Source organism: Bradysia coprophila (genome assembly GCF_014529535.1).
Source record: "Bradysia coprophila strain Holo2 chromosome X unlocalized genomic scaffold, BU_Bcop_v1 contig_173, whole genome shotgun sequence".
Lineage (NCBI taxonomy): Eukaryota > Metazoa > Arthropoda > Insecta > Diptera > Sciaridae > Bradysia > Bradysia coprophila.
The window spans coordinates 1783558-1797742 of NW_023503302.1; the positions used below are offsets into that span (position 1 = coordinate 1783558).

Below are 14185 nucleotides of genomic sequence, written 5' to 3' on the forward strand. Positions count from 1 at the left end.
TATCAATTACACTGACAAAAAGTGTCATCATAATAACATTGACGTAGTATAATAATTCGTCAATTCGTGTCGTTAGTGTCGAAATGTTTGTCTTTTATAACAGACGAGATATATGAGCGAATTGTTCGGTATAATATTTATTTTATCCCTAGTATCATCTTCAGATTCGAGTGTGTTGCGTAGATTTATGAAAATAATGTTTGTTCAATATCCTCAATACATTATTCGTAAGACAAGGTATTATAATAGAAGGATTGACATTTTTTGACGAAAACGGAAAAGTGATTGATTCTGTTAATATTTTAACAATATGTTGACGAAATTTCAAATCTATTACTGTGGCTCGAAGGATATTTTTTTTGTTATCTTAAGAAAATAAACTAATTAAGAAAACGAATAGCTGCTGGTAATGTCTGAATCGAAATTAATCCAAACTTCGTCAACTACATAAAGTTATGCAACACGTATATATACGTATATACGATGAAAACTCACATCTCCATTCCCATTGACACGAGAAGATTGAACGATCCGAAGCAAAACAACCATTATAACAGTAGAAAATAAAAACAGCCAGCTTAACTTTGTAATAGCATCCTTACACGTAAAGCTCCACACTTATTACTCCCGTCTTTTAATAATGTCTCTAGAAGAGCATTCTATGTATTGACATGCATAATATTTCCTTGTTCCAGATAGTTACGTTTTAATAGCTCTTAAATGATATAGTTTAATGGAAACATTCCTCTTTCAACATATACCCAGCTATTCGAACATTGTATACAGCAAGCGACTGAATAAAAGTAAGTCATCCTCCTTTTCCTTCTCGGATCGATCCCATACATAATAATAAGGATACACCAGAATAGGTATAGATTTTGGAAAGCTTTCAATTGCTAAATTAGAATATCAAACTTTATTCGGAAATTTGCATATATCTCAAAGTTTCAGTGATCGTTCACTGGGTGTATGTATGGTATATGTATGTATATGCACAATATAAGTTATTTGCAAAAGCTATCATAGATTCATTTATGTATACACCAATGGTATACACCATACATAAGAGAATCTAAAGTTGTAAAATTTTATTGGTTTCTTTGAGTAATTTAAGTTTATGTTAATAGAATGGGATAATCAACATTTTTATGACATTGTCATGGAGAAGATGTATCATGATAAAATTTATATATACTCGACGGTGGAGAGGAGCGAGAAAAATAACTGAAAAACTTATTATATTTCAATTCATTTAATAAACATAAATTTTCGGAATAAAGGCACACACATATTCGCCCAAAAGTTTTGTTTAGTTTTGTTTACATGTGAAAATAATCATATTTATGGATTTTATATATTTCGGTTAAATATATATATAACACAAAACAACAACCAAGTTTTTTTCTCCATATTATTTATTATGTGATTTTGTTTCAAAAAATGGTTCCGAGACGGTTTGATGTGTCGTTATAGTTTTTTTTTCCCTTTTATTGTTATTAAGTTTTGATGATGTTTGAAACAGATAAAATTAACATTTTTCGGAATAATAATTTCGATATGTATATCGTGTTCCCGTTCATACACATAAATATATGTGGGAAGGCTATGGACTGAAAATTTATTTGAAAACTTTTTGCTTTCCATTTTATATACATAAATATGCATGCTTCGTATATTGACAATGCCAGTGGGTCTTCTTATTTCGGAAACAATTTATCGTTTATATGATAATACACTGCCAACCAAATCGAATAAACGAACGAGAAAAAAAAGTCATTTTTTTTATACGAAAATGTAGAACCGAAAATTATTATTTCAATCACCTGAATTTAACATAAATTTGTTGTCGGTAGGATTCGAAATGAAAATAATAAAGTTAAAAATTTGAAATTCAAAAATGATATCTGAGACACTAAAGAGCGTGAAATGTTTTATTATTACAGTGGAAGTGTTCGATTTTATTATACATTCTCCAAACACCGAAATTATTCATAGAATTCCAAATTCGTTTATTTTGATAGAGATAATTAGATGTTCCCGATGTTCGTTCATTAATTTGTGCAGCATCAATAAACTTTTATTTGTGACAGTGACAACTGTGTTGTGGTTATATTTCGATTAAACTGAATTGCATTGATTTAAATTGGTCGTAGTTTCCGGGAATAAAAGATTTTTATTTTGAAAAAAAAAATAAAACATTTCCAAAACTATCCGCAAAACAAGGGAAGAGACTTGTCCGGTCAACGTTAATTATTTTAATGGAAAAACTTTGTCCTGTACTCTATATGCCTCGAATATATATCGATGAATGAAACAATTAATTGAGTAAATAAAATCAATTCCATTTTCAATTCAAATTGGTACACGCTTCATATACACGAGTTACGACCACTTCGAAATATGCATTGATATACATACGGCTTAACTCGCCTTCTTTTCGAACTTTAAATCAAAGGGAAAAATCCATGATTTCGAATGACATGTACTGTGTGTTCCATATAATACCATATAATACCAACGACAGTATTTAAATTGATTTTAATTGACCGTTTATGAAATTCAATAAAATTAAATCGTTGTAGCATAATGCATCATAAATTCATAAACTTTATTTGAATTGGTTTCGAAATCCTCATAATGTGCACACAGTTCAAACGAGCGACAGAAAATTGTCATTCATTCACGGAACACTAAATTGCTTGATAAAATGTTAATATAATTCATTGTGTCAGTCAAATATACACACACAGCTGTTTGATCTGAAAAGATCACTCGTATTGTACTCTAGCAATTTCCATAACAGCAATGTCATTTTATGTTGAAATTTTGGCACATCCTCCAAATTAGAACAAGGAAAGATACAACGATTTATTTGTCGTAATAGGAGGGTACGCCCGCAACAATCAATAAAAATTAATTGCGGCGGTGGTATCTCGGTATTATTCGAAATTAGAATAAAAAATCTGAATTTTGTTAATTTCTCGGCGCCGCCTCGTTCTAACAAACTACACACGAAACTTCGAATGTTCTTCTATCCCTCGTTATGACTATTACATCTTGCTTACTGTTTCAAATTCGATTCGTCTGATTAGTTTTTATTTCCACTTAACTACTCAATTACTCATACTGGAACATTATCGTCTTAAGTCTTTTTTTAAACGGTAAATTTATAGTTTATCATTATCATCAAATTAAAGACCGTCATGAAAATCTCTCTTGGATTACATGCTTTATAGTGAATTGCTTTTACTTGAAATAAGAAAAAAAACACCTCGTTCATTGTATCGAGCTTCGTATGAAATGGATACATATACATAATACAGCGAGCTTACATTTATATTTCATGTAGGTTTTGTCGTGCAAAGCGACTTATAATTTATTGTGATGTTAAACTGTCAACTTATAATTGTTGCATTGTTTAGATGCCATTAGATTTTTCAGCGTTTACACTGTTACAGTTAAATTAATGTCCTTTCTTTTACAATAAATCAGACGAGCACACCGTTCGAACACCTATAGAAGTCAACCTATGCTGTGTGACACCCACCGTTTCGGATCAAATTACCTTGTGCTAACCTGATATCGAAAGGTTAAAAATAACTTTTAATGCCACATTCAATATTTTCTTTTTATGTTCCAAACAAAATTCGAGATACGTGTGTGATAGGAGGGTTTTCTCTAGGGTTTTCCTAACACAATGATAATTTCTGATTTCGTAAAAGAAAGAAATATGAAAATCCTATACCTTTAAAGATTTGTTTGAGTATGTCGGTTAAACGATAAATTAATGTTCTTTGCTATGAATATTTTAAACTTGGAAGTATGAAGGCACTTGAAAGTAACAACCAGTAATATGTCATCAACTATGATAAGCTGCTATGAAAAACTGTAGGCTCATACGAAAATTTGTTTGTTTCACCATATGAAGTAAAAGATTTTGCATCGAAAATTATACTTTTCATCGATCAATCACTGTGTTTCGGAGCCATCAGCACATAAACTATTGTACAAACTCTGAAGATGTAAACGTGACACAGTTACAGAAGGCTGTAACAACCAATTTACCGGTTGCCGTTTGTAAATACTAATTGCGACGGAAAACTGTCAATGAGTTTTGGCTAAGAAAGTATTTTTCATTTTTTGTCAATAGTTACAGTATATGGTTTAACGCCCTACGGGCGTGCCGATATCAAAAGTCAAAACCATATTTCCAACATCATCGTTTCCCATTTTCGTAACGATAAATCGAAATTTAAACTAAAATATCGAGCAAGAATACCAATAACGGAGATGATTAAATAGCAATCTACAAGTAGTCGCTCTTCGATCTGTAAATATACAGTGGAAATTGCTCTATGCATTTGTACGTATACCGGAAATTCGTTTGCTGTGATGAGTTTCCACTTAAGTAGACTTGTGTAGTGTATGTGGCACCGGTGAAGGTTACGCAGGTATCTTGAAAACATAATTCCGAAAAAGGGAGTTGTCATTTATAATGGTTTCTGGATTTGTTCACATAATGAACATGCTCTGGGTAACATAAAACTTGAAGTTGTCTTGTTGAAACTTATACTGAAATTTATGAGAAGTTTCTTCTTATGTTATATTGCCTGAAGGAATACAAATGTTGTCTATCCGAACACATATTCGCATTTAGTTGATAATTTCCTTCGGAAGAACTTACAAAAAGATACATAGAAATCCAGAAAACTTTCCACGATGATGTGAAAAATGATTTTTAATTAACTATTTCATATCAAACCCGAGAAATAAATAAATAACAGAAGTTCGAAAGTTTTACTTTAATCATCCGCAGTTTAATAACAAACTTTTTGTGTCGAAATTATATTTTGCTACACACACATCCTCACAAACAAACCATGTTGGAGTTAAAAAAAAAACTTTTATTTTTCTTGTTCCAATTCATAAAATCAATAGAAACACCCCTTTCAATATCGACAACATTCGGTTTAATAAACACACATTCAAGTCAGACACCACATTATGTTGTTTTCAAACTTTTCCAATTTTCATATCATTTTCATAATATTTAATTATTTGTCTTGTCCAGTTTTTCTTCTACAGCGTCGTAGTCGTCGTCTTTTTTTACTTTTTCCATTTTCCCCCCCATATACAATTTGATATTATATTTGTTCAACTTTATTATTGATATCCCAAGCTCATAATATAACATACGACTTTGTCCATCAAAAGTTTTTCTTATTGAATTCTTGGTAATATTTGACGAAAAGTGTAGAAAACATGTCATCGTAAAATTACAGAAAATTACAGAATGTTGGTCAATAACCGACCATCATTTTGTTAACGCAACTTCGTTTAATTAATTGGATTTCTTTACTGCATCGTATATTTATCAAAATTGGTCGAATTAAATAATGATCTTTTTTGTAAAGGTAGAACAGGACAGCTCAAGTGCAGACTGAGTCTGCAAAGAGCAAAGTGAAAAGGATCATTTAAAAAAAAAGTATTTGCTTCTCTTGGACACACAAATGAAACAATCTAACTATGGTACCGGCGAGTGATGTTGACATCGCTATGCGATCCCAGATTTAGCTAGACCAACCAGGGTAAAATTGGTAAATATCAATTCCGGCCATGAGCAACATACAATGTCAGTTATTTTGATCAACATTCAATAAACAAATTCAGTTCATTCAGTGGCGTGTGATTGGTTTAATTAACTTTTTCTCAATTACCTCCCTAAAAAACAATGCCCCGGCCATCTTTTATTATAAATATATATATATTTTGAATCCCATCACTATTAATTGCAAAATTTTAATTTGGCATTTCCAAATGCACTCTTGTTGAACGGAATGCGCCACAAAGCAAACCCAAAAACCAGCATACGTCAAATATCAAAATATTTCCAATGAACACAAATATTCACAATGATTATTCACACAACAGAATTTTAATTGAATTTTCTGTTCCCAGTTTAAACACAGTCCTTTATTCAAAACTTAATTTCAAAAGGATTTTAGTATAACTGTTTGTTATACATATATTGAACATATAATCGTACATTCAATTTTGAAATCATCAGACGTACGGTGTGTATAATATGAGCGGTTATGCTGTGTGTATATCATATTGCATTTATATTTATATATATATACGTTTAAAACATGTCAATGGTAAATTAGTGTAAGGATCCGAGAGCGAACTCTATAAAGTATACTACACAACGTTTACCTTATTTAAGCACTGCTGTTCAGCAATGTATATTCTGGCTCCTTACAACGCTATTTTATCTGGTGAATGAAATCGAGACAAAAGTCAACTAATTTCAATTAATTTAAACAATAAAGAGGAAAGCGACGACTGAAAAGATTGTAATCGTTTTTTTTTTTTCTTAATTTCGGTAAACAAAGGTGCTTTGTGTATTGAACACAGAAGCAAAAAAGAAAAATCAACACTACAAACTCAGTGAAAATAATTTTTTTTTTCTTCGATTCTTATTATGACCGGAACTTGAAAGAGTTTGAAACGACTAAGTTTTATTATATGTGTGTATATAGAAGCGAGAATTTACCGGGTCTGTTTTATCCGTATATATTACATCTTTCAAGAAGATGCTATCAAAATTTGTTTTTAAACCAATTTTCCATTATGTTTTTTTTTTCCTGTTCAACCTACTGTTCTCTGGCTCATTTCAACGTCATTTTGATAATTACTTTAATTAGATTTTCCTTTTATTTTAAGTTTTAATTTTTTAATGAAAAGTATAATAAATAATCAGGGAGAGAGGCCAACGGAGGCTGTATACAATGAAATTAATAATAATCTGATAGGAATCTGTAAAATTCAACCCTCTTCCAACAATTGTCTTTATAAGAAAAAAAAAAATTATATTCAAGGATACGGTTGAATGTTTAAAATAAACGAAATTAAAGAAAGACAAAACGAATATTTCATGGTGAAAATAATTTAAAAAATCTTTTTTCCTTCCACTTTCACAAAGAAAATATTTTACGAATTTCACTTTTTTTTTGCCTTTGCTTTCCTTTCTTACGAAAGGGGCTGTCAGATGTAAATCTCTAAAATCCCTATTCAGATAATTCTCTTGTCCTGCGAAGAAACAATTGAGCCTGTTTTTAATTAATTCTTATATTTGGATTTGACTTTGAACCGAGAATGGAAAACCTTTTTCTTCTCTTATGAACACAACACAGAAATATACCGAAAGGAAGAAGAAGGAGAAAAAAAAGTTCGAAAACTAATTTCACTTCTTTCCATTTTCATACCAAGAAAAAATGTTTTTTTAAAGAGATAATTCAGAGTGTGAATCAAATCGTCAAAAAATCCCATTTAATCCAGAAGACCAATTTTAAATAAAATAAACGAAAAACGTTTTTTTTCCCATTCGCTTGAAATGTTTTCCATTTTCCATTGAAAATTTTGTTGTGGTGTGTGCATTTCAATCTTTGTCAGATTAATTAATTGCTTTCAATGTTTTGACTTTTCAATAAAACCACAGGCAAAAACAACCGAAAAACATTTATCCAGTATAAATACAACGAAATCAAAAAAAAATCACCAGCGTCAAAGACCGAATGCAATAAATTCATTTTCTAAATAACCGAAAAATCTCTCCGCGAGCACACAAATATCACATGTTTGTTGTGACACAGCAATGTACAAACATAACGTAATTGTATCCGTTCGGTTGCATTTTAATAATTTAAATCTTCAATTATATATTTTTAGAATTCTCGTATCTGTACACGCACACGGACATTTTTCGATTCAATTAAAATGTTTCGTTTAATGGTGACGAAAATGCAGAGACGAATGACGAGCGAAAAAAACGGAGTTTCATTATAAAAAATCCACAACAAATTTTCATTCATCATTCCATAATAATTTGCATTTCCACATTAGTTATTTTTAATTCTAAATATGAATGAGGTGTGTATATATAGAACCCATCACATAAACCATCTATGTATGTTTGAAGAAAGTTGGAAAAAAAAATCGTTTCACGAAAAAAGGCAATAAAATAGAAAAATTTACTTAACACTTTGTACGTACAATCTAATGTCGTGTCAAGTGAACATTAAATGAATTTTAATGTGTGGAAAATATATTTAAGACAAAAGTATTTCATTTTTCCACATTTATTTATTAAGTCAAAGAAATGCTAAATCCTTCGTTGAAATTTTTCGTTTTAAGCGTCATGCAGACACAACTCTAAAGTAAATTGATTTTCATTCTGAACAATAATAAGCTGTTGTTGTTGATATTTTTCTTTATCGTACATTTATAGACTAAAAATTAATTAAATTGAAACTAACATAAACAACAGGCGTTGCTCTCCAATGATGCGGTATCCAATTTATTTCAATATTTTTTTTTTATCCAATTACTCGATGATTATTTTGGTTAATCAATTTTTTCCATAACAAATTTTCGATCACGACGAAAAAACACACACACACATCCTTTTATATTGAAACAATTTCACCAAATTTTCGTTATTAAAGGTTCTTATGTCTTTTACTCCATAATATTGACATATATCTGATTCCTAACGATTAACACCAATTCAGTTTGTTTCTCTATCGAAATATAATTTTCAATTCACCAAAATTTTCATACAATTCTTCTTCCCGATTATATTAAACCAGTTCGATATTCATGGAAGATATAATTCCTTTTTATTTTATGTTCAAATTGTTTGCTCTGTAACCGAAAATTCACTCAACATATAAACATTATGTTGTATAACGTCCGGTTAGCGTAAACACCGAATACTAACTGACGACTGACTAAAGAACTTTTTGTATCGTGCCGCAATTGAAAATGTACTTTATCCTCATCTCTGCTGTTATACCAAAATGTATTTTATATCCCAAATATGAATGAGTCGAAAGAGAGAAAAACCTTAGTACTTCTCCGTCAGCTCTCTCGGTTCATACGTATAAAATGTATTATATATATATACAAAGGTGCAATATCCTTGCCTATTTTCAAAATTCAGTCCTTGCCATCAGCTGCGCTTGTGTAATAAATTTGTGATCATCTGTAGCATGTACATATTTATATAGGTACGTACCAGAGTATTACCAATTTCATTTTATATCGTTGTTCTTCATGCAAAAAATACATACAGACTGCAACATAAATGTTAGGGATGAATGATCAGAGAACATGCGCGGTTTGTGATTTCTCTTGTGTACATATATTTGGAATGTATTTCGTTACCTAAATTTGCGGGTAAATTTTCGATTATGTAAGAAATTCGATCAATTGCTGAGTTTATTTCCATTACACCACTTAAGATATTTTGTAAACATCAACAAGTGTACCGGAGAACACTATAACTTTGCCTTATCCCAGATGGACACTACATTTCACAATTTGTACGAAGTGTTTCCAGCTTGGTTTCCAGTTGAAACTGACTAGCCTTAAATGCCAAATGATGAAATAATGAAGAATTGTTTCTGATCAAAGTTTACGAAGGTTGGGAAAAAAATGCAAACGAAAATGTTGGAACGGAAAATAAAATTACAAAAACAAATGTTGATTTAAAATTTTGTGATATCTGCTAGGCAGTACACATTATTCCCCTCATAGATTCTTTCTCCAGATCCTCGTTGTAAGGTTACTTTCTGACAATAAATTTTTCCCCTTTTGAATCCATCATCAAGCACAAACTCTCTCTCTCTCTCTCAATTTCACATCATCTACAAATACTTTATTTTCTTAAGTACGATACTCAAACTTCTCTGTTTTGAAGAGAGAATATTGCATGCAGTGAAACTAAAATATTCATTCAACAACTTGTCCTCTTCGCTAGTTCATCACCTTTTTATACGTTTAACATAGCAAGTTATAAAAGTGTGTATAATGGAATGGATGATGACCACACAGAGGGTGTAACTTAGAACAATTTTTGCTTACGCTTTAATACATTTTTGATTTTTGTGCCAGCCCTGTTGAATATCGTTCTAAATGATCGACTCGTTTTTTAATTTTCTGAATGCTATTTCGGCAACAACGATTTTATGTTGTAACTTTTAATTGACTTCGGCAATTGCCTAAAATCGATGGTATTTTACGACAATTTTTATGGTAAAGTGGTACACTCGGATCATATTTCTTTCAAAATCGTTTCTATTATGAACGATTGCTTTTTGGTGAATTTAAACGTTAATAACATTAACTGACAGTCTAGATTAGTGATGGACATATTTATGAAGAGAAGAAGAAGAAGAAGAAGAAAAACAACAGAGAAACGTACCTTTTCTTCCTTACTGTATTTTGTTCGTCATTACTGCTGCTTCAATGAATCTTTTTTTACGAACTCATCATAATGACAAAATATCAGACACACAGAAAAGAAACGTCATCACTAAAATGATTTTCAAAATTTTTGAATTGAATAAGAGTTAGCTCATTTCCTGACTTGAACGAAATACACTACGCAACTGATTTTAATTGGTCCAAATTGATCAACAAAAGAAAAAGACCAACAATTCAATTACAGATGGAGGCATTCAAACCCATCTATTTACCATCCCATTTCATCACATTGATGAAATAAAATAGTTTGCTGTAAAAGCTGCGGTAAAGTTCATGGCAACAGTACCAAAATTATGCAAGTCGCATTCGTGTGCGAAATTTTGTTTTGAAACAGGTAATATAATGGACGGTTTGTCAAGTAACTTTTACAACTAAATTGACGTTTAAGGTCAATTGATTCATTTCATTATCATCAATTATAATGGCAATTCAATTTGTTTTCAAAATGTTTTATCGACACAATTATAGCCAAATTATATAACCGACAAAATTGAAGTAATTTTCCATCTTTAGTCAGCTTCACTTGTTACATTATTGTTAGTTGCAATGTTGGTTGCTATTACAATCGCTAAACCGAACTGGTGTGCATACGTTATTTTGCACCAGCTGGTCACATACAATTCCAAATGGGACCAGCTGGTGCAAAATAACGTATGCACACCAGTTCGGTTAAGCGATTGTATTTAAAAAAAAAAAAACACTTTTCTAATAAAACCTTTAACCGCCCATTAAACAACCGATCATTCTAGCTTCAATTAACGGACGTTAATGTATGTAGTGTACCGGATTACATACAAAATCGATCGTCTTAAAGTTTGCCTATTGGCTTGGCATATTGGGCACAAAGTCATTGATCGAAGCAATTTTATGACCAAAAAAAATTACAAAAAAAATCCAAGGAATTTCATAAATTCAGTCAACCATCTTGATAATAAAAAGTGGAGTGCTAATAAAGTGCACATTTAACAACTATGCGTCCTTATACCTTCGTTCCTCAACACGTATAAATTATCATTGCGGCTTTTCACTATACATAATCACTAATTGGAATAAATTTATTGCTTTTATATTGACTTAACTTGAAAATTACAAGCTATCTGGCTACCATCACACGCCTATTACCTATGCGGTGCATAAAATATTTAATATTAATCTATTGAAGCACATTAAAGAATAATCAAACCAGAAAATATGAATAAATTTATGGTTCAACATCGTGAATACTAAGCCGAATTGCAAACATGTACAAGAATCTACTCAGAACCTGTAGATTAAGAATGAGGAATAAAAAAAACAAGCATTACCATAGTCCTACATATATCTTGCATAAAATTACAACGAAATTGATAAAAAAAATAGCGCGTTCAGTAACACAACTGTGTTGGGTGCGAATTCAGTGTTTTTTTGTAAGATTTTTTTTTCTTATAATATATTCGACGAGCATATAATCAACCACTTTGAAAAGGCGGTAGTTGCCATCAATTAACAGAGAAAAACACATCTTTTTTAATGTTCATGCGAGAACACTATAAATTTTAATTCAAACGAAAATATGTTCGACTCGAGAAAATGAACATGCTCATTTGAAAAGGCATTTTGGTGGTATAATAACGGGTATTTAGCCGATTCATATCTTCTTCTTCTTCTTAAAAAAAAAAAGAAAAATGAAGCAGTGAATCGAAGAAATGAATGAAGTGTTGGTTGGTCTATATGGAAACGAACAATCAAAAGAAAAGAAACAAAAACAAAAATGGATGACGAACACCTTATGTTCTTAATTACTGTTTGACTTTGTCAAATTGATCCAGCTAAATTGTATCAATTTTTCACCAGCCACCTTCTCATACCATCTGTGGTGAAGGGAATACTAATTTGGTCATTTATTTTTTGACTTTCAGTACAGGACAGTATACAAAACAGAGTCCTAAACGCCCACACATATAAATAGAAAATGACCAGTCATAAACTTATTACATCCTGGACTCTGAAAAAGTAATACATGTGTTTCGAAACGAAAGCAGCGCACCCATATAATCATTAACGAAGACGTTGTTTTTTGTATACATAAAAAAAATTTTTGCATCCATGTCGGAAGAAGATATAAAGACAGAAATATATACATGAAAGACAAAAATAAAAGGGCAAAGAAGACAAGAAAAAAAAAAACAATTCACCAACCCGACTTGATATTATACACAACAGAACTCTAATTCCGTTCACAATATTCTTATAATGTCGACGGATAATAATGTTTCTGTATGTAGGAAGACGGTGATATAACTAAGTTATTGGTATGAAGTGGTATGGAGAAGTATTACACATAAGGATGGAATAGCAGCGAGATAATATATCAGTTTTCAAGCATTAATATCATCAAATCATATAGCAAAGTATGTATACAATGCATAGTCTGTAATGTAGAGGCAAAGTGAGTTGTAGCGTTGTCGAGTTTTGAGTACATTTGAACATGCAATCGAATATTTTTTTTATTATTATTTCTTTCTTTCTTTTTTCGTTAAAAGTACCATTTGAAGAGTTTTATTTCCATGTTTCGTGCATAATATTGATTACAGGGCAAAGAACACTATTTTTTTATGGAAAATATCGAATTTTTAGAAGAATTGTTAGCAAATTTGTTTATTATTTTATTGTGTACGAATTTGTACCATAGAGGCGGGTCATTGAACTTTTTTGGCTAGGACATAGCTTGGATGGAGTCTGAGGTGTTAGACTATGCATTTAATTAATTGAAATTGCTATTATACTAAGATTGGCAGGTATACTTTAACCGAATTTAACTAGAATCAGATACACTGACGTTCATTTGATTCATTGGAGACAAAAGGAAATTAAACCGCGTACAAGTAGAGAGTAGCACAAAGAGCCATGTAGTGAAGTATGCTCGGTGTTTCGCTCGGATATACGATGACAAATAAATAAATCCGGCAGCAAGCAAAAGTAGTCAATGTCATGGAAAAAATAGCACCTTTAAAGTGGAACTGGGTAGGACATATTGTAAGAATGACAGATGAACGTCGGACCGTATCCATAATGAACTGATCAAGAGAACAGCAGACACAAACAAGTTTGAAATGGTAGAAGACAGTGGAGGTCCACATCCAGTCAGCCAGCAGTGGGTTGGATACACCAGAATCATTAAGAAGAAGAAAATGAAATTAGTCATTATTCGATATCTCGTTAACGGCATTTTCCGCAGCTAATCTTGAATGTGTAAGTAGGATTCATTACTTCGGTAATTGTTAGCTACGCTATCCTATAATTTTCTCGCTAATTACAGCTAGCGTTTCTTTCATGTCGATATAGGCGACCCTTAATAAATCAATCGTAAAAATATTAGGATCTTTGAAATTATTGGCTGTTGTTACGCATTTGATGGTATTTTCTTGCTTTATGTTATGTCATACATAAATGTCGTTGCGTAGAGTGGGCGCTCATTGTACTTATAATCCGAAGAAAGGTAGCAATTTTATGGTCTATTTGTTCGTTTAATCAGTCATTATTTTGACAAGAGACTTTCACCTATTAGTTTGTGAAGGACACCAATTATTATTTTGATATTAGGAAGATTGCCATTTTCACTTACAAGTTTACGTAAAACTTGAAAATTAAGAGTAACTTCTCAATATAAAGTTTGCTTTATTCATAAAGTATATGGAGCTCGATATGGAGTGACAACCTATAAGTTTCAAATACGTCCACTTACAAATTTCTAGTGAAAATCGCAAACTCCCTATTTTCGCCACTCGTAGTCTTGTGTCTATTCTGTAAATTAAATGAGTGTCGTAACTTTATTCCACAGAAATAGTTTTGTCTCATAATTGAATGCCGTAGGTAT

General features: G+C 31.3%; 1 protein-coding gene across 8 annotated transcripts in view; it reads right to left on the bottom strand.

The window, feature by feature from the left end:
• LOC119068081 (teneurin-a) overlaps nucleotides 1-14185 on the bottom strand; it is a 289470-nt gene that overhangs the window by 147175 nt on the left and 128110 nt on the right. For 3 of the 8 annotated variants that reach the window (XM_037171496.1, XM_037171494.1, XM_037171492.1), the window contains exon 1: nucleotides 8319-8795. The exons of the other annotated variants lie outside the window; for them this stretch is intronic. In XM_037171496.1, the coding sequence (XP_037027391.1) occupies nucleotides 8319-8320 (2 nt within the window). In that variant the 5' untranslated portion in view covers nucleotides 8321-8795. Of the gene's footprint in view, nucleotides 1-8318; nucleotides 8796-14185 lie in introns of those variants that run through there. 8 annotated transcript variants of the gene reach the window in all.